Source organism: Cydia amplana, chromosome 20 (assembly GCF_948474715.1).
Source record: "Cydia amplana chromosome 20, ilCydAmpl1.1, whole genome shotgun sequence".
Lineage (NCBI taxonomy): Eukaryota > Metazoa > Arthropoda > Insecta > Lepidoptera > Tortricidae > Cydia > Cydia amplana.
The window spans coordinates 11,785,497-11,807,487 of NC_086088.1; the positions used below are offsets into that span (position 1 = coordinate 11,785,497).

Sequence of the window (21,991 nt, forward strand, 5' to 3'; positions counted from 1 at the left end):
GCAGGTGCTCTGCATCGGGCATGTTTGTGACAGCTCGCACGGATGGTTTTCAGACTATATTACGTAAAAATATAGTCTCATTACTAAGTCGTGTGAGGTGTAGTCCCAACAGCATTCTAAGAGAAATTGCTGATAGGTATGATTGTCCGATGCTAAAGCATTGGACCGAGCAGATCAAAGGTGTAGCGCAATTTGTAGTGTAGGTACCTGCTATGCTGTAGTAGTGTAGGTAGGTATCTATATTATAAATTAATTAGCCGAACATAAATGTATATAATGTAAAAATACTAACACTAGATTAAGATATTTGCTTGTATTACTAACACTCTATGGATACTTTTGTTTGTCCGAAATAAATAAATTATTATTATTATTATACCTATATTTATTTATCTTCTCTAAGCTAGGGTTTTTTACAATATGAATATAAAAGTAAAATATAAAAACACTTACAAAACAATAAAAAATACATATAAACACATTATAAAAAAACCTAACCTAGGGTGCCGCCGGCAGCGGGGCAGGGCCCAAGCTACCGGTGGTCAGGGCCGCAGAGAGAGGAACCGGCGGACTATCTGCGCCGTGTCCAAGATCACTATTATTATTATTATTATTATTAGATTAGAAATTTTCAAAGTCCAGTTCTTGTTGCATCAGTCGAGTCATGAATCGTTCATACCAACTCTGTTCTTGCGAAAAGTATTCGTCTAATTTGTCGACAGCAACTTTAAAAACGTCCATTACGCTAGCTTTTGAACCGTGCGTACTTGGAAGAGTGCTCACAGCTAGCAGGCACACTCCGTACACTTAGGCACATTCTGAAGCGGACAATTAAGACATCATTGTAACAGGTACTATCCGTAAGTAAGCACGAAACATGTGCGTTAGGTAAGTACCTTCTAACTACCGAGTTGCTATACTTAAGAAATTATCGAAGTAACCTAACGTGTAACAAACAGAACAGGTAGACACATATAGGATTGGACCCCAAGACATACATTAAAGTTCAACGAGTCTTTGTGACAATAACCCGAGTTTCACTCCTTAGCGTTAATTATAGTCACATACCTGTCACCATGAGGTTGGTGTGACACGCCCCTAGGTCTAGTTAATGTTAAGTTTTAATTAGTATTTAAGTATTCATTGTAGATTTAAGTTTAATAGTATAATTTCATTGTAACATATGGAAACTATTTCTGGAAATAAATAATTTCATTTCATAACAATGTTTTATGGATTTTTTTTCCTGAAATATATTTATTTTTAATTTTGAAGAACTTATCATTTGCACTACATGGGCCGATATCTCATGCAGCACTCGCGGAGTTTTCACTCCAATGGTATTTCCTTATTCGGACTTAGGTTCCACTCGCAGAGTCTTTACTCCAATTGTATTTATTTATACGGAACTCGTATCTTGCATGACCTCTATACATTAATACGTTCGCCTTTTCAGTCTCTGAAACTCGACTTTGCTAGTTTTCATATTCACAGGCAAGGTTGTGTCAATGTGTAGTTAGTTATTTTAAATACACCATAGTCTGTATCAGCAACCCTGCCCCACCACCATAACCGCGGTACTTGGATTTGAAAACTCGTTTAAATAAAGAATCTTATTTAAGGAGGACAAGGTAAGCATTTCATGAGTTTCCAAATGCAATCGATCACCGCGCAATCATTGCTGGCGCGGCAGAATTATTAAGCCTAACCATACCTTCCCAAGGCCCACGGTCCTATCAGCTGTAGTAGGTACTTTCTAAGTTCGGTGAAAGTTTTTTTTTTTAATAATTATTTTCAACAAAATTTTGTCTACTGTACGACTCTAGACTCTTCAGACTCTCAAGACTCTTAGACCATTTAGACTTTAGACTCTTTAGATATATAGACTCTTTAGACTATTTAAACTCTTACAATCTTTAGTTTAGACTCTAACTTTGACTCTGTAGTCTCCTTAGACTCTTTAGACTATTCAGACTATTTAGGCCATTTAGACTATTTAGACCATTTAGACTATTTAGACCATTTAGACCATTTAGACCATTTGGACTATTTAGCCTATTAAGACAATTTAGCTTCTTTACTCTTTAGACTGTTTAGACTGTTTAGACTCTTTATACGCTTTAGACTCTTTAGGTTCTTTAGACTAGGCTTATTTTTATTATTTTTTCCTTTATATATTATGTGATGTGGTAAGCAGTATGGGTCACATGGTAGCAAAATTATTTTCACTTTGGGCGTTAACACTTGAATCCCTCACTACGCTCAGTATTCCATTTTAGAATCCCTCGCTTCGTTCAGGATTCAATGTTCGTCATCGCCGTAATCACGACATTTTGCTCCTTAGTGACACAACCTAATGTTTAATTGAAGCAGAGTTGCATCTGTTTTGCTTCGTTCCATTTTAAACAAAACAAAATCAACCCTGAATCCTACATTATAGATCAGATTTCAATAGCCAAGACTTTTTCCTTGTATGGCTGGGCCCCAGGAGGGTGAGTGCAATATTAACACAACAAAATTGACAACCATATTAAAGCTATTCCCTTTTTGGAGAATACTCGTATTAAGCTTAAGCTTTACGACAAATTTCACCAACAGTATCAGTTTGTTTACAATTTTTTTATTTTGCATTATAGAAACAAGACCCAGATAATATTATGCTGATTTGGTTAAATAATTTAAATGCATCTCTAAGTAGCACACGTAAGCTAAGTAGCAGATGTATAGCAGCTGATCTGTTGATTTTTATTGAGTCTGACGCTAAATAAAGCGTACACTTTTTATTTATTTAGGTAGGTAGATAACTTCTGGTTAAAAGTGTTAAACCTATTATGTGAACTATTATTAAGCATTTGTCGTTAATACATTTTGATACCTTTGTGAGCTAATAATAAACTACCTACGTCGCACCCAGATATTGTTTCAACAAACGTTAACGCAGACGGTACCACGTTGATATACTTAGTTACCTACAGTAACAAATACATTACCGGTGAACAGACATATACAGCACTACACAGCAATATGCGCGACAGTTTATTTATTATACGTATAGCCTAATTATAGTTTTATACGCTTCCTTAAATTCACAGTCGCTATAAAAGTTTTATTTCTATTTTATATTAACTTATTTTACCGTATTTGGCTTAATTTCGGTTCACCGACCCGTTTTTGGAAAGGTAAAAGCATTAAATAGTATTTAAACTGAATGAGACGTTGAAATGTGCCCTATAGTAATACTATTAGCGTAAAAATAGTTCTTTTCTCGACCATAATATAGTTTAAATACCAGAAGTGTACCTTATAAAGATGTTTATGTGCTCAGAGCTATAAATTAAGTCCACCATGGGTCAATCATACCTGTGCTATTTTGGGTCATTCGTCTCCCTCCCTTTGATTAAAAAAACAAAATTTCAAACTGATAACTTATTGTCGGTTACTTAGCAACTACATCGGTTTTTTTTTCTTTTTCTTACGTTCTTTATCCTCGTCGCCATTGTGACGTCTAGGTTCCCTTGTATTACAAGGTGATAAATAAAACTCAGTTGCTCAGTCATGTGCTTTGCGACCTGTCCGCACGCCATGACAGTTGACAACCGAATGTCGACTTGCAGGTAGTTCGCATTGCACTTTTATTGTGTAAACGTCACAAATATAAATTAAAAAAAAGGGTGAAGCCAAAACGCTTCCTTGTGGCAAGCCAAAAAATGTGTTTTTTAAATCGGAACTGATAATGTTTTCTATTATTACGCATTGAGTACGTCCGTCTAGGTAGCTCGCGATTAATCTATGCTGTGTTCCTCTAATACCTAGTGATTCAAGCTTGTGCAGTAAAATGGAAGTAGAGACAGTGTCAAAAGCTTTTGCGAGGTCCAGGAAGATTCCAACTGTCTTGTCATTAAAGGGGCCCACAGATTACCAGTTCGCCGAACGATATAAGCCTGTCAGTTGCTCGGAGCTGTCAAATTTTGCTTTTAACTGACAGGCCGATATCGTCCGACGGACTGATAATCAGTGGGCCCCTTAATGTCATCATTAATGCAAAATTTCTATGAAAATATGACGTTTATATTGACACTTCCTCACCTTCATTCAAGTCGGTGCACAGTTAGCTTAGGGCCACTTGCACCATCCCACTATCCCGGGGTTAACCGGTTAAACCGTAAACCCAGTGTCAAATTCTACTAGTAACGACGGTTACTCCAGGTGATCCTTGCTCCAGGTTTAACCGGTTAACCCTGGGTTAGTGGGCAAGTGGCGCTAGACGGTTATCTATTTAAAATTTGAAAACAGGAAACTGGCATTCTATAAAAGCATTATAATTATAAGTTTTCTTTATTATTATTTTTTCCTTAGCCTATTTGTGTGTCCCACTGCTGGGCACAGGCCTCTCCCCTGGGGTCTACCGCGAAAACCGAAATTCGCAAATTGCGGGGATCTTTCCCTTTTACTCTCATTAAGACGTGATTGACAGAAAAAAATGCCCTCAATTGACGAACTTCGATTTTCGCGGTTATAGCCCTGGTTCTCCATGACTCCCGATTCAGCGCTTCTTCCGGCCAACTGTTAAGGAAGACGTCAAAGTCGTCCCGCCATCTCTGCCTGGGCCTGCCCCGCCCACGCTTCTTCGTCGGCATCCACTTTATCATTAATTTACATAAATTGTAATACTCATAGTCATATTTGCTAGATTGTCAAGAAGTCAATCGTTATGCATCTAATGGAATCAATTAAATGTATTGCTTAATATGCAAAAACTACATATTATAGCAAACACACCTATAATGGACGTTCCAATAATGCACTTTCAAACCCTCAAGAAAAGATCGTCCCATCTTAAATTCCGGTAACGCACTTGCAACCCCTCTGGGGCGATTCGTCCGCTCGTTTGCCTCCTGTATCGTAAAAAAATGAGACGGATGAATGAATGAATGATTTATTCACTTGAATACATAATGTATACGCATGCACTTATATACTATATTCTGCCACAAATGTAACCCCGCAATAGTTATTTGTACAACAAGAGATCAAAGTTTGATATTTCTTCGAGTGCTTATTTTGAGTCCCGTGCAAGCGAAACGCTCGTGAATCTAATTTAGAATCTTGAGCGTAGTAAGGGACTCAAAAGCGCACGAGATGTAAATAACTTTGATCTCGTGTAGTTCACAAAACTTTTCACCTCAGCAGTGAGAACATATTAGAGAACCCGAAAAATGTATTCCTTCTTCATCACTTCACTCATGTTTTCTTAAGATATACCAACAATTAAGTTTTCACCTCAGCAGCTCGAACAAGGGTACTTTGCTACTTAAAAACAGTGAGCAAAATCGCATTTTGCTCATTTTGTCTCTCTCAGTGAGCAAAATGCGATTTTACTCACTGTTTTTAAGTAGCAAAGTACCCTTGTTCGAGCTGCTGAGGTGAAAAGTATTTTTTTACATCAGTCTTTAAACACTGTTAGTAATTAGGTAACCATAAAGGATGACTCACGCTAGACCGGACCGGGCCGGAGCTTCCGGCGCTTCGTTTTCTATGGAAAGCACCACGTGATCAGCGATCAGCCGTCATAGAAATTGACATGTCGGACGTCTCGGCCCGGGCACGGCCCGGTCTAGCGTGAGTCATCCTTAAACAAGACTACTGTTTAAAAAAAATGGCGCCATACTACTCGTAACTGAGATGGATGGATGACTGGAGAAAAAAATATAGTCTTCATTAAGCAGTTATTGTTGAAACCTATTGCAATATAAAACACGTCGTAATTGTCGTAAACATTTCTTATATTTTATTTATTTAATAAAAATACAGTGATATTCTTAACTATAACTATAGTATCTTAGTCGTCTTATTGGTAACATGAAAGACGAATAGGATATATATTTTTTTGACTCACATAGCGGCACCTCATCATGAAACTTGTTATAATATACGAAGGTTGATAGGTTGTATCCGCGCGCGTCAGTTGACGTCTTTGACGGTCAAAAGGTTAAAATGTCTCATGATTGGCGCCGTTACCATAAACATATACTATGAATATTCATGCATTGCATATAAACATCGTTAACTAACCTTTTAATGATACAGGCATAGGAAGACAGGTATAGTCTGAATTCTGAATAGAATAGGCAGTCAGCATTAATATCACAGTTGCCATCAGATATATCGGAGCGGCCAGGGCGCTCACAAATATCTCAACACGCTTCTATTGTCAAGGCGTTAGAGTGCGTGCGCAGTAGACATCAGAATGTCACCTTAAGGGTAAAATACCGTTCGATTCATTGGCGTGTTTATGTTATGATTTAAAATGAATATGTGATCTTATCTATGAAAAGGGACCTTATTGTCGATGGCGCTTACGGCACTATTAACGATACTCCGATATAACTACAATGCCGCGCAACGCTGTGCGGCGTAAGCGCCATCGACAATAAGGTCCCTTTTCATAGATAATGCCCCATATTTTTTTATTTTCAAAAACAACAAGCAGGGGGCCGATTTTTGAATTTCGAACGTTCGAATTTAAAAGCGAGTGGTCGAAAATACTTGTATACGAAAATTTGTCACGATTTTTTTCGCATGATCCTAATAATACCTATTTTTGAAAGTCACCATTCGACCGTGTAGTGATTGACTTTCGATGGTAAGCACTTAAAAAATATTTATATTTCAATCAAAAACTAGCTAATCTAATAAACACATAAAATCTAATAAATTAATTCCTTTAAGATATTTTTTTATTGGCGGCATATAATACTCGTACAAATATGTGACTAAAATTGTGGATTCCTACTTTCTACTGATAGAATTGAATACGAGTGGTCAATACCACTCGATTCTCAAATTCTATCAGTAGAATTTCAAAAATAGCATTTCATCGTTTTTCACTGATTTTCGAGTGACGAAATCGAATGGTCGAGATTCTAAAATCGGCCCCCTGGTCCAAATTACGTAATAAATTAGGGATTGGGTTTAACCGAAAGAGGCGTTTTTTTTTGTTTTTTACATCCTTGTTCACTGGTATTGTTTATAAAGTTTTATTACGGCGTGATTAAACGCTAAGTTAATCAGCTGATGATCGTCGTTTGTCCCTCTCTATGGCATAACGACAGATAGGGACACACGACGATCATCAACTGATTAAGTTAGCAGCCGTTTATGAATAACGCCATTAGCCTTCAACCTGTTATTTAGGTCCCATGCTAAAAAATCATAAAAACATTGACCTAAAAACGAAGCACCTACGAGTAAGGTCAAATGGGGTGGGAGGAACCGGTACCTATCTCGTCACATAATAATTAATTGTCCTAATGTAATGTTACGCATAAAACTCTTTTCGCATAATTTTTCTAAAGCTGAAACAGAAAGTATTTTCGAAAATGTTTTGCATAGGTTGTGTAGAATAAGGTAGGTTAGGTTAAGTTTGTTTTATAGTTTTTTAAAAATTTGAATAGTTTCAGCATAATAACAATCATGCGAAGTGAGTTTTGCGTAACATTACATTAGCACAATCAATTATTATGGACCCTAACTAATATTATAAATGCGGTACCTAGTAACTATGTCTGTCTGTTATCTCTTCACGCTTCAACCGCTGAACCAATTTAGATGAGATTTGGAAGGTCGTTTAATGCCCAAAGAAGATACCTATATGATAGTCTTTATCAATAATCATCATCATTTAACGCATACAAAGTCGCCAGAAACTATTGCTCTTATAAGAAGTTTTAAGATGGTCACTTTTGATTGTATAAGTACATATACTTAAAGTGGGCACATTATCATCCAATTTAATTAAGAAGGATGTGTCCCCTGTTAAATTTTAACCATCCATCATGATAATCATACACTGTCTATACCAAAAAAGGAAAAACTACTTTAAAACATCCCCGCATAGGTATTTAAGTGCTTTCAATTCGACATTTACTTCAAGGACCTTTTTAATTGCCATATTACTTTATAATTGTTTTTTTGACCTTACAAAAATAAAAATAAAACAAACTGAATTAAATTCAATGGACGGAAAGCGTCAATTCGGATCAAATTAAAATGCTAAAATAAAACGACAATCGTGACAAACGACTACACATGTAAGCCAAGGAGTGATACACATTATACATGTGACGCAACGAAACGCAATTACCTGCCATCTTTGTTTTCAAAAAATGCGGGAACGGTTTCCCGCGGAAACGTATTTTTGCAGAAACGAAACGTTATACCGCGCTAGTATTCCCAAGCGATTTTAAACTTTATCCGATTGTGTTAGACTTGAGTTTTACTTGAGTAATTTACTGAATACAGTTTTTAGTTTATAACGCGATCGTGAAGCATTGTTGTAGCGTTTAGTTGATGCATCGGATTTCCTATCAATGTGACGTTATTTATGAAAAGGGACCTTATTGTCGATGGCGCTTACGCCATTATTATTATTAACGATACTCCGATATGACTACAATGCCGCGCAACGCTGTGCGGCGTAAGCGCCATCGACAATAAGGTCCCTTTTCATTGATAATGCCCCAAATAAGCAGAGTTTTTTACTATTATCATCGCACGGAAGAATCGCAAATGACATTTCTAATATAGAGGTTAGGTAAGTGTGCCATTAAAAGTCGTACGATTAAACGTGACATAACAAGTCGTAGACGAAGAGATATACAATCAGAGCCATGAATATGCGCAATATAATTACGTTTTGATCGTATTTCGCTTAAAATTTAATTTTTTTTTCGCAAGTGTGATAATTTTTCCACTTTTAAATTGATTCTAGAAAAGAAAAACGCTGTTTTGTCAAACTTCATCGCACTTTTTATTAACTAACCAAGTACCGCACGACCATTAAGTTTTACGAGCAAGTTCATTGTAACACACAAAACACTTTCCTTCAATTAGAAATCATGGCTCTTGTCTAGGCGTTCGTCAAAGGCCAATTCAAACGTATATTTTGACATCAAAGATATCTAAATGATGTCATTATGTTATCATTCGCCCTTGCGTCTCGCTCGCGCCAATCACTATCACATCACTACACCTTATAAAACAAAGTCCCCCGCCGCGTCTGTCTGTTGTGTGTTTGTTTGTTCGCGATAAACTCAAAAACTGCTGAACGGATTTTCATGCGGTTTTCACCTATCGATAGAGTGATTCTTGAGGAATGTTTGTGTATAATTTGTTAACCCGTGCGAAGACGGGGCGGGTCGCTAGTCACTACACCAAAACAAAGTCCTCCGGCGAGTCTGTCTGTTTGTGTGTTTGTGTCTGTATGTTCGCGATAAACTCTAAAACTGCTGAACCGATTTTCATGCGGTCTTCACCTATCGATAATCGATAGAGTGATTCTTGAGGAATGATTGTGTATAATTTGTTAACCCGTGTAAAGCCGTGGTCGCTAGTACATATGTCAATTTACGAGCGAAATGCACGTGCAAATGATAGCAAAATGACATCATTTAGATTTTAGATATAAAAATGTACGATCGAATTGGCTTCAGCCCAAGTGGCGTAACTAACGGCTGGGTAACCGGCGGTTAGGAGCCAGTTGCACTAACGAGCGGTTACGATGATCATGTGGATTACGCTTTGCGGTAATGGTGGAAATTTGTGGAAAAACTAATGGTTTCTGTCAATATTTGAAATGAAATGAAATGAAATGAAATCACTTTATTGCCAAAACATGATAGGTTGATGGTACAAAAAGATATCAATACAAACAATACCTAAATTCTGGGTTAGGATGTACTAACTTATTCTAGGTTAAGTATTAACTTATTGTCTAATCTAATAGGTAATCAAATTTAGCAAGACATGTTGGCCGTGGGTACCAAAGCTCAGCATGTGCTAGACTGGCGTCCAGCGCTGGTTTTCAGTTTGGTCCCTTTTTGTTGAAGGTCTGACGGAGTACATGTTGATCTTTCCTGAGCCGTTACGCATTCTACTTATATTAGAAACAAAAGTAATGTAAAAATTATGAGTAATTATGAAATAGCAATAATCTAAAAAACTATGCATATTACAATATCACAGTCAAATGGTTAGCATGTCGTGTGATTCTAACTGCTTATGAGTGTCATCTGTTGATGTTACTGTGGTTGTGTGTATTAAGGTAGCTGGTGATGTACGTGATTTGGGAGTGTGTGTATGTATGTATGTATGTATATATATATATATATATATGTATCTCACTGTTTTTTTGTGTTTTTTTTATGTTTGCATTTGTAATTCAAGTAAGTGTTTTTTTACAAGGCTTTTAAACTTGACCAGAATCATTGGTTCTCGCAGTGGCGGAGGTAGGTCGTTCCAGATTTTTGCTGAGGCAAATTTAAAACAGTTAAACGATGCGGTTCTATGTCGGGGAGGTATTAACTTGTATTCTCTCGTACTTCTAAGAGGTCTTGTGCGGATATCCTTTACCCATTTTAGTTCATTATAGAGATAACCTGGCCTTTCGAACTCGATGACTTTACGGATGGTGAAGACTAAATGTAATCGCCGCCTATTGTCCATGTTCAGGAGCCCTTTATCATTTAGGTACGGTGTAATATGCGCTCGCTTTGGAATGTTATGACAGAAACGCATAGATGCATTTTGCACCCGCTGAATAGATTTTTTTGTTTTATTAAGAAGCCTTGGTCCGTATACGATGTCGCAATAGTTGAAATGGGAGAGAACTAAGGATTCCATTAGTATTTGTCTGATCTCTTCAGATAGGTACTTTCGAACATGATACAATGTTTTGATTCTATAAAAAGCATTTCGGATCTTAAGGTTGATATGTTCTATGAATCGCATTTCCCCGTCAAATAGCATACCCAAGTTTTTCGCGCTCTCTACTCTAGATACGATTTTGTTCCCTAAGCACAACTGTGGGTTTTGCGCGATTATCTTCTCTCTCTGCCATTTGTTACCCATTACCATGAATTGAGATTTAGAAGGGTTCAATATCAAATTGTTTTTAGTAGACCACTCCGATATAATGTCGAGGTCTTCGTTAATCCTATCCAGCGCAAGTAGTGTATGCTGTGGTAAGAAGGCGTAATAAAGCTGCGTGTCATCAGCATAGAGGTGGACTCTGCAGTGTTTCAGCTTTTTTACGAGATCCGCTGTGTATAAGATGAATAGCAGTGGGCTTAGAATGGAACCTTGCGGTGTGCCCCGGGCAACAGGTTTCACTTTAGATTTGGCCAACATTCCCTGAGGAGTTTGGAGCTCGACAAACTGCTGCCTCCCGGTGAGAAAAGATTCGAACCATTTTAGTGCCAGTTCAGAGACACCGTAATAGGACATTTTGGAAAAGTTTATTTTTTTTTATTTTATTTATAGAAAAGTACAATTTAGCTCTATGACACATTGTACAGTGGACATCAAATATATGTTTACATTTTTCGCCTTATTACAAAGAAATAAGTTGTAAACGTGTAAACATATTATTTTATGAGGTCGACCGTACCTATCTACAGTTATAGTATTTTTATAAACACGAAGGGTACGGCGGTGGGAGGTGTCATCTCCATACAATTTATAACCGTAAAACGCCAAATCTGCCAAAATTGTATTGAGATTTCGCCTGTCACCGTACCCTTCGTGTTTAAAAATACTAGTACGAAGAATGTGAGGTGTTATAAACATTAGGTAATATTTCGCCACTTGCCCACCACTTAAGCATATGATTGGCATCAGTCCTCAACTGCGCGTTTCTAAACTGCACCACAGAATAAATAATAGTACATACTAGGTACAGAAGATTCACTCACTAACAAAACGCGTCTATTACGACAGATATGACCGCTAGGTGGCCCACGCCTGACTGGCAGCTAAACTGTCGTCTGTGGTTTTTCCCGACCGGTACGACCTTCAAACCATCCAGAAAAGAGCGTACGCTTAAATTCCGGGAACGCACTAGCAACTACTCTGGTGTCGCAGGTGTCCATGGACGACCGTAATTGCTAACAATCGGGCAATTCATCAGCTTTTTGCCTTTTTTATATAAAAAAAAACAACGGGTTGCACTCCGGGAGTGCCGGCAGAAGTGAAAACTCAATGACATTGTAACAATTTTTAGATCAGGTCACGTGTCCGTCTTACGAATTTTCAATGTGTTGAATCTGTCGATCACGTGACCTGTCGCGAGTTTAACATTTTTTCCCCACCTCAAAAAGCGCACAGCGCCGCTAAAGAAGTTTTCACTTCAAAAATTCAAGCACATAGTCAAAGTGAAAGCCAAAATCATTTATTGCAAACATGTTACATAACTTACCTATATATAATATGGACCCTGAAAAGGGCGCAGCAATCTTATAAATAAATAATAAACTAAGTACATTTTGCACTCGACTTTAAAAATAGGTACACTTGCGTAAGACTGAAGGTCCCAAGAGTTCTCAGCCAAAGGTGACGGCCGCTCAAGATAATAGAAGTACCTTTATGTTATTATGGTAATAGGTACGCAAATTTTAGTTACAAAATAAGTATAAAGTTAATAGTTATTTGTTTTACAAGGGGGCAAAGTTGTTGTTTAACCGCTCGTGCTATAGTATTGATACCCGAGCAAGCCAAAGATAATCATGAGCGTTGCGAGGGTTTCAAAGCACGAGGGTTAAACAAAATTTCACCACACCAACCCGAAGAAAATATTAACTGTAAGATATCAAACCAAATGAAATCCAAATTTATCTTTCAAAATCATAATTTAAATGTCAATTCTACCAGCAAACATAAGATATTTGCATTTGATTACTTTGCCTCACATGTAAATAATTAATTACTTTATGATAAAATGCAACATTGCTATCAGTTTTTGAACAATCAAGAGAGCCTTTACCAGTTGGTGTGGTGAAATAGTATTTTATGCAACCGTTGTTTAAGAGAGGTCAAAAAAGGCGAGTGGCGTGAGTAACAACTTGAGGCGAAGCCGAAAATTGTTAATAAAGACGCCACGAGTATTTTTTGACTCAGCTAAACAACGTTGCATACAATACTTTTTTTACGACCAAGCACTTATCACTTTGAAATTATAAAATTGTAAATTTAACAAATATTTTTCATTCAAGAAGTAGCAAAGAATGGAGGGCACGTGCGGGAAAAGAATGAATGAAATAAAAAAAACCGGCCAAGTGCGAGTCGGACTCGCGCAGGGAGGGTTCCGCATCATCAACAAAAAATAGAGCAAAACAAGCAAAAAAATGGTAACCCATCCAAGTACTGACCCCGCCCGGCGTTGCTTACTTCGGTCAAAAATCACGTTTGTTGTATGGGAGCTCCACTTAAATCTTTATTTTATTCTGTTTTTAGTATTTGTTGTTATAGCGGCATTAGAAATACATCATCTGTGAAAATTTCAACTGTCTAGCTATCACGGTTCGTGAGATACAGCCTGGTGACAGACGGACGGACGGACGGACGGACGGACAGCGGAGTCTTAGTAATAGGGTCCCGTTTTTACCCTTTGGGTACGGAACCCTAAAAAACATGTCTATAGTTCACTCATCTGTCAGAGATGGCAATTAAAATTAGGTTGGCAACAATGTATTTAATACAATATTTTTTAAGTGGTGATTACACGAAGTATCGTAAAAGTGCCAAAAAGATACTGCGTGTATGCACAAATACTTTTTTTGGGAATAGACTAAAGACTTGTCTGGACAACTATAAGAGAGGGGTTTAAAGGTGTGTGCGACGACGATGACCCTTTAAATGACAAATAAAAGTACGGGAGTAGAAAATAGTTATTTTCAATGGTTACCACAGTTACCTAACATTATTATAATACGCGAGAGCAGAGGGTTAGAAAGCGGGAAAACAAAACAGAATATCAAGCTAGCAAACTATCATTTACAACAACTTAAATACACTAACTTACCATTTTTAGATCTTATGTCTACGGCAATAAGAACTATCAATAGTCAGCTAAATTGTTTGAGAAGGCTGTATAGAAGTTTAGAATCAGATAATGGTTGCGTAATTTGTAATTTTAGAATAATTGGAGTAATGAGTTACTATTAAGTAATTAAAGTAATGTTAATGAGAACATATTATCTGAATCATGTTGTTTGTTCTCGAATGTTTCTTATTTGGTAGATTTGTAAGCTTTCTTATCTAAATATTCCTACTAATATAATATTACGAACGCAAAAAGTAACCCTTTCGTCTGTCTGTTACCTATTTACGCTTAAACCGCTGAACCGACTTAGATAAATTTTGGTATGGACATAGTTTGAGGACATAGAATTGTTTTTATCAATCATTGTCATCAGTCCACGCAGACGAAGTTCCGGGCAAAAGTTTGTAGAGTGACTGCTATAGTTATTTGGCCACTATACTTAGTAGTTGGCCACTCTTAACAATAAGACTTCTATTCACTTGTTTCTTACTGATTTGTTAGGAGTGGCCAATAACTAAGTAAGTATAGCAGTTGCCCTATATTCATATAAAGAAAGTAATACTTAGATAGAGTAAAATACGCTACCTACGCGAAAACAAAATAGTTGCCACACACGTCGCCATAGTATGCCATAGTGGCTAGCCAAAAAACTGGTGTACATTAATTAAAATGCAAAAGTTGTCCAAGTGAGCCGCATTACCTAAAACTGGTGACCTCAGTTTGAGGTGAACAGTCGACGGACTGGTTATGACCATAGATATTTACATACTATACGTATATAGCTTGTTCTAATGCATATATGTATATTATGTAGAGCAGTAGGGTACTTCCCCTTAACTAGTCCTATTATTTATTCTGTGTCATAACGTACAAAAAAAAAAACAAAATGGTACCGAGCATACAAAAGTCACTATAACTAGCGCAGTTCATATTCCTATCCTCGTGCCGCCCCCTATACAAAATAATAGCCAAGCAAGTTTGAATCTTATTATATTTTCAATTGGGTTAAATTTCACTTGTTCGAAAATTTTACGAGTCAAATAAAATGCTACCTACTTTGTTTTAAATTAAGGTTGACATTCCATCGAAACTGAGTGTACATCCTAATGTACATTGGGCGCCACGAGGCTGTAGGTTATTTATTTCCAGATAGATTTGCTTATATGCATACCACAAGGAAATGACGAGTTATAATTATAGACACGCAATAAACTAGACATAATACTGTCAACGTAACCGCAAACGATATCATACAAAATGATTATAATACTGTGCATAAAATGATTATGATATTATGTTACAAAGCTACAATTGAGCCATTGGCGCCATCTAGTTATAACGTAAGTAACCACATCGAGAACGAGTACGCTATTACATCAATAGATGGTGTGTTAGAACTGGTTTATCACCGATAATAACAGATGGCGTTGCTTTTCCGTAGGTATATTGTTGAAAAGTTTTAAACGTTTTGAAAGTTTTGTTGTTGTTGAAAAGTTTGTTTAATATTATGAAAAACAAACAATGAGATATTCAATATACATTTTATGACAATGCACTTAAGGCAGACCGTTTTGGATATAAAAGCAACTTTATTTTTAAATCATGGTGCGCGTGTAGGGTAGATTTTTTAACGGTTACAAGGTACCTGGTACTCTATTGAAATCTACATAGGCTTAACTCAAAACACAGCGGTTTGTTTGTCCGAACGTCTGGACTGCCGCCTCACGAAATACTGGGTAGAGGTGGTGATAGGCAGGGCTAAATAACCCATTTTGCCCCGTGTTCCTCTCTGCACGCAGTAATATTAAGGTAGTAAATAGTCAATAGGTATAAGTGTTTTTATGTAAGTACATACTAACATAGGATGTAAGTTTTTCTGGTTAACTAACAAAAATATGGATCTCATCACAATCTCATGGTCTGAAATAAACAAATTTTATTTTATTATTTTTATTTATTTAGACTTAGAGCCTAAATTAGCAAACAAAAGCTGCAATGATTGCGAGTCTTTTTTAAAATAATAACTTGATATGATATAAAACACTGTCCCATTTATACATCATATCATATTATATATCTCCATAACACTTTAATACACATACAACTTCATCAAACAAACCAAACAAAACACAAGAGAAAGGTAAAAGCAAATAAGTTCGATATTAGCCTGTCAAGTATCCAGCATCTGGGTTATCGGGCCTGCGCCCGCGCCGCCGGGTGGCACTCGAAAGTGGCTCTTGCGTCACCGGGTCAGCTCTCGTAATACTTGCATCATGGAGGATGTTATGTAGATATGTCCTAGTGTCTCTCAGCGAGGAAATGACGGGTTTTAATACTAGTTTTTAGTGTTCCGTGCAAAACTTCGTTCACGGAACACTAAAGGGGCCCACTGATTACCAGTCCGCCGGATGATATCGGCCTGTCAGTTGTTCGGAACTGTCAACTTTTTGTTCTAACTGACAGGCCGATATCGTCCGGCGGACTGTTAATCAGTGGGCCCTTATTGGGATCACTTCGGTCTTGCAAATCAGTTTTTTGCATAATGATTTTCTTAGAAGAGTAGCGTGAATTGATGTAGGATGTAGGAAGGAATCATCGCAAATGTAAAATTAGCTGTGCTAATACCTAATAATTTGAAGCAAAAAAAACATGTCACGATAAAGGTTATTACCTACTACAAACCGTTATGTAACCTACACTTAACACACAATACTCGTACATATTTCATTTCATTTACTTGGGGGTTTGTTCCGAAATACTTCTTTGTTCAAATAGCAATAGAAGTTTAAAAGCTTTTCTATTTCTCATGCTCTGAAACTAGCTGAATTGTTTATCTATGAAGCGGACTGAAAATGCTAGTGATCACTAGACTTATATCGACCGGGATGTGAACCGTGATTACCTTTTGTATTGTTTTACCCGATATCCCGGTCGATATAAGGGGCTATTCATAAATTACGTCATTTCAAATTAGGGGGAGGTCTGGAAATCGGATGATGGTAGCAAGACGTAGGAGGAAACGGGGTCATTCGAAGCATGATTTTTGGATGATTTTAGGGGGGGGGATTTTAAAATCCTTAAAAATCGATGACGTAATTTATGGACAGCCCCTACGTCTAGTGAAAGTAACCGTGAATCATTCAAAACTGTTAGTGATAGTGATATCTACATCTACAAGAGCTCAATGAACCATTTCACGCAAGTTGTCACTCGCAGCACCTAAAAATTGTAACTACCTATAGTACCTATAGTCCTCTATATCCATATCATATCCATCTTTTAAAGCAGTCTAGTCGACCTCACGTTGACCCTCAAAAATGGCTGACTGATGTCGAAATGTCACCTTTCTGGTTGTCGGTGAAGGAAAACGCGAACGAGATGGCTTGTACGAGATAATTAATGTCCAAATATTGATAAAACTACGCAAATATGACGCTGAGTGAGTAAACTTAAGGTTTCTTCAAATTTAATGATAATTTTTGGATTAATTAAGCCTATAGAGGTCAGCCAGTCGGAACCACGCAAAGTCTTGTGTTATGTCAGAGAGCCTACCGCAAAAACCAAAATTGAAATATTGTTGTCTGCCTTTCTATCGCTCTTGCATGGATATTCGAGCTATAGAGAGGCAGATAAAGAAATTTCTTTTTTCGTTTTTCGCGGTAGAGCCTGGGTATATGGCACTAAGTACTACAACAGAATAAGAAATAGAGTTATCATTGCTGGTACTACTCGTACATATTGTCACTAGGTTACGAGTGTCACGACGAATCGTATAGGTACATATATAAAAGACGAAAAAAGTTTGGTTAATGGAAAAGTTTAGCATTAATAAATTAACATAGCAAATTAACAAATTTACTGAACACGTTTTTAGAGTATAGTTTTCTATAGAGCTACTGCGACAAAGTTGTAACCAAATAGGTTGACAACTTAACAACAGCGCCATCTATGAACAATGTAAAGACTTACGCAGTGGTCCAGCTAAACATCTGCTTCACTCGTTCCGCTGGTAACTCCGTAGGTGTCGCCATTTTGTCTGAAAAGAAAAAAAAAATGTCATGTTCACATTTTACAAAAGGGACTGTAGGTAATTGGGTACTTTCCTCTGCTTAAAATAAATTATTTCATACTGTGCACGAAATAAAACACCAGATAATTATTAGAAAAACATAGATAGCAGTTATTTTTAAACACAATTTCTATTTAATAAATCGGATTGAAATATAAAAAGTAGGTCAGTTGACCGTGACGTCACTACACATGTTTTCATATAAATTCCATATTAGCAAATCGTTTTGACAGTTCTAAAAAAGAAGCTGATTTGACTAGTAGGAAGGTAGCCAATTGTAATACATATCACAATAATAAGGATTCGCATAGCTTATCAATATTGGCTATGTACAAAGTGCGGAGAGCTAAAAGCGATGACGGCGCCCGCGCGGCTAAAATATGAACTATCGCAAAACCACATTTTTATACTATTTGGTAAGGTAAACGTACTAGCACTCGACATGCTAATGCCCAACAGATGACACTCTGCTGTTACCTCTATTGACAATGACTTAAGTTTCAAGATGACATGTACTGGGACCGCGTCGAGCACCAGTACATTTACCTTGTGTTTAGTATCAATGAACTACTGTGTCCTACCCTAGTAGCATGGTCGCATTTTTATCATTTATCACCATGCCTGTCACGTTCTAACAAGTATGTAAGTGCGAAAGTGACGGGCTTAGTGATAGTCGATAAAAATGGAACCGTGCTGAGCCCGCTATAGTAGCCACCGGGCGATCGCCTCCGTCGCACTCATCGTCAAGAATTATGTATGTATGAAAAGTTCGTTGACTTCTAACTACCCTTAATGTGCAAAGGTTGCTGCAAAAATACGCATAAATCCACAGAAAGAACATGTATTTTGTTTGTTTGAGCACCTACACCAAACATCTTTAGTCTTTTAAAGTTATTCACTTCAAATTCGATGTTAATCCATTAATATTCAAGATTTCCAACCTTGTCACGAACACGAGATTTTAAGAGCATGTTTTCGATCCTTATAGTTGTCATTTGATTATAGCTCTTATTAATGCTTAATAGAGTTAATTTTTAAGTAGTTTTAAATATTAAATCGCTTATAATTTAACTTTGAACGTGCTTGCGTAAACCGGTGTCGGGGTCATTCGTCATTGGGTTTATGATATTGACAGTAATATTTCTTAACATTTTTATGTCACTAATTCTGTCGCCTTTTGTAAGGGGATTCGTTTTCGTCAAATCCATTAGTTTGATATTTTGCAGACTTGTTTATGATGTTGGCTAGGGTTTGCAATCCGGATCCGAAATATACCTATGACATAATCCGGATCTGGATCCGGATCCGCGGATATTCCCATACATTTCGGATTCGTCGTGCAAACCCTAATTGTTGGCTTAATAAATAATCAAAGTTTGTGACTTCGAGTGCCGAACGCAACTTTATCAAATATCGAAAAAAAAAGCGGCCAAGTGCGAGTCGGACTCGCCCATGAAGGGTTCCGTATTTAGGCGATTTATGACGTATAAAAAAAAAACTACTTACTAGATCTCGTTCAAACCAATTTTCGGTGGAAGTTTACATGGTAATGTACATCATATATTTTTTTTAGTTTTATCATTCTCTTATTTTAGAAGTTACAGGGGGGGGGACACACATTTTACCACTTTGGAAGTGTCTCTCGCGCAAACTATTCAGTTTAGAAAAAAATGATATTAGAAACCTCAATATCATTTTTGAAGACCTATCCATAGATACCCCACACGTATGGGTTTGATGAAAACAAAAATTTTGAGTTTCAGTTCTAAGTATGGGGAACCCCAAAAATTTATTGTTTTTTTTCTATTTTTGTGTGAAAATCTTAATGCGGTTCACAGAATACATCTACTTACTAAGTTTCAACAGTATAGTTCTTATAGTTTCGGAGAAAAGTGGCTGTGACATACGGACGGACAGACAGACGGACAGACGGACAGACGGACAGACGGACAGACAGACAGACAGACAGACAGACAGACATGACGAATCTATAAGGGTTCCGTTTTTTGCCATTTGGCTACGGAACCCTAAAAACCGCAAAAATGTCTTAGATTTGGGCGATTATTGCCAAAGGACTGGTTTTTGATAGTACCTTCTCGTTTTTAAAGTAGACTAAATTTGCTACAATACGAGACTAGAATTGTCTCTGGTGATCTAATAGTTTCCGAGATAAAGCCTTTCAAAAGTTATATTTTTTTGAAATTGTATTCGTATGCTAAGTGAGTGCAGTGAGTATGCACTTTTGTCTCAGGCGATGCCGCTTGGCACGATTGTTCTTAAGGTTAAACAAAGCTGATTTGGCCCGGTAGCCACGAGATCGTACCGTGCCTACCCCCCAAAAAGGGAGGGGAAGGGGAGGGGGTCGGATCCCCAGGTCCAATCTATGCTATGTTTATTCCTGCTCTTAGCAACTAGAGCAAGTTATATATCATTTTATTAGAGAGATGGCAGACTAGGGCGCCGCCTTTGCCAAAATCAGCTAGAGGAAGATAAAAAACAACGATGTTATCCCTACCAAGACGGCGATAAATAATAAAATAGCATAGACAGTTTGACAGAAACGAGATATTCCTTTGTGTAGTGAAGAACTGTAGAACAATCGCATTTGAATACAATTAGCAATGTTTTACACGCGTTTTTATAGGAATCTGCATACCTACTATTGTGACTAGAATACGAATTAACGGTATAATATTGTTGTAGATATGTATAAAAGTTCTGAGAGTGATAGTGAGGCGAAGCCGTTTAATAACTTGAGGCTGGCAATTCTTATTCCGACCAAAAGTATCAAGTCATGTACTTACCTAATAGAGTCTGTTCAGAAAGAGAAGAGTCGTGTAATGTATTGGGTCCCATACACTCCACGACTCTTCTCTTTCCGTACAGACTACATATTTTATTTCTCATCTCCGCCGTTCCATAAAAAGATCAGCCATTGCGTTCTGCCCTTGAGGGTGTAAAGTCACCAATTACGGAGGTCGCCGGTAATGACTCCGTGAGCCGGTTTTATACAGACTTCTGACTTCGTAAATGATGAAATCCCTACTAATATTATAAATGTTAAAGTAAGTCTATCTGTCTGTTTGTTACATAAGTACCCTACTGTTGGAACTTGGAACTTGAGTCTTTTGAGTCTAATTTGAAGAACGACTCGGCGCTTATAAAGCTTCAGATTCTTTTAAGTCTCTTAAAGGGACTCTTTGGATAATCCTAATGAACACTAAGGTCTGATTAATCAAATATCAAATACTAATTATCTGTCAGATAAATATAACACGCTCCCTTTCTTTCACATGCAAGAAGGGAAAGAGTGTTATCTTTATCTGACAGATAAATTTTATATGATATTTGAAAAATCTGACGTAGGAAAACAGGCGTTATTAAATGATGTGTACCTAAGTATTAGGTAGGTACCTACCTATATAATCCATGAATTTGTGGCGACATTGTATTTGAAATAACTTTTTTGTAATAATATGAAAGTTATCTTTAAAGAATTTAAGTCTTTACAAAAGACTCAGATCACGACACAAGTCTTGACTTAATGACTAGAGTCTGAAAAACTGAGTTGAGTCTTGAATCAGACTAATAGGACCTGAGTCTTAACCAACACTAAGTCTGACTCCATCTTGCATAGCTATAAGCAATTTCAGCCGCATATTGCATGCTCCAAGCCACACGCATAAATGCGCAAGCGCATAACCTCACTTTAATGGAACAACGGCGTAAGACACTGACCGCAATCGAAAAAAGTCAAACATAGGGGCATAGCTACGGTTAATATACATCTAATTATGTAAAAATATTTTCCATAATGTCAATATCCAGAGAGGAAAATGGGGACTATGTTTGTATGGAGAAACGGCCGTCCCCTTTCCTCTTAATAGGTAGGTATTGAGTCATACAAACACAAAGGACAACACAAGGACGAACAATAAATAGATAAGTATGCATACATGTGAGTATGCTAGGCATGCACCTATGATATCAGTTATAGATGGTTATAGAACCACTTGCACCATTAAATTAAACCGTTAACCCAGTGT

At 37.2% G+C, this 21,991-nt stretch overlaps 2 protein-coding genes across 3 annotated transcripts in view; one reads left to right on the forward strand and one right to left on the reverse strand.

Annotated features, from left to right (window-relative positions):
* Window positions 1-21,991, forward strand: part of LOC134657522 (small ribosomal subunit protein bS18m) — a 268,775-nt gene that overhangs the window by 210,403 nt on the left and 36,381 nt on the right. The window lies entirely within an intron of this gene.
* The window catches only part of LOC134657440 (ABC transporter G family member 23), a 134,860-nt gene that overhangs the window by 93,772 nt on the left and 19,097 nt on the right, over window positions 1-21,991 (reverse strand). For both annotated transcript variants that reach the window (XM_063512990.1, XM_063512992.1), the window contains exon 2: window positions 17,846-17,912. In XM_063512990.1, coding sequence (XP_063369060.1) covers window positions 17,846-17,912 — 67 coding nt within the window. The remainder of the gene's footprint in view (window positions 1-17,845; window positions 17,913-21,991) is intronic.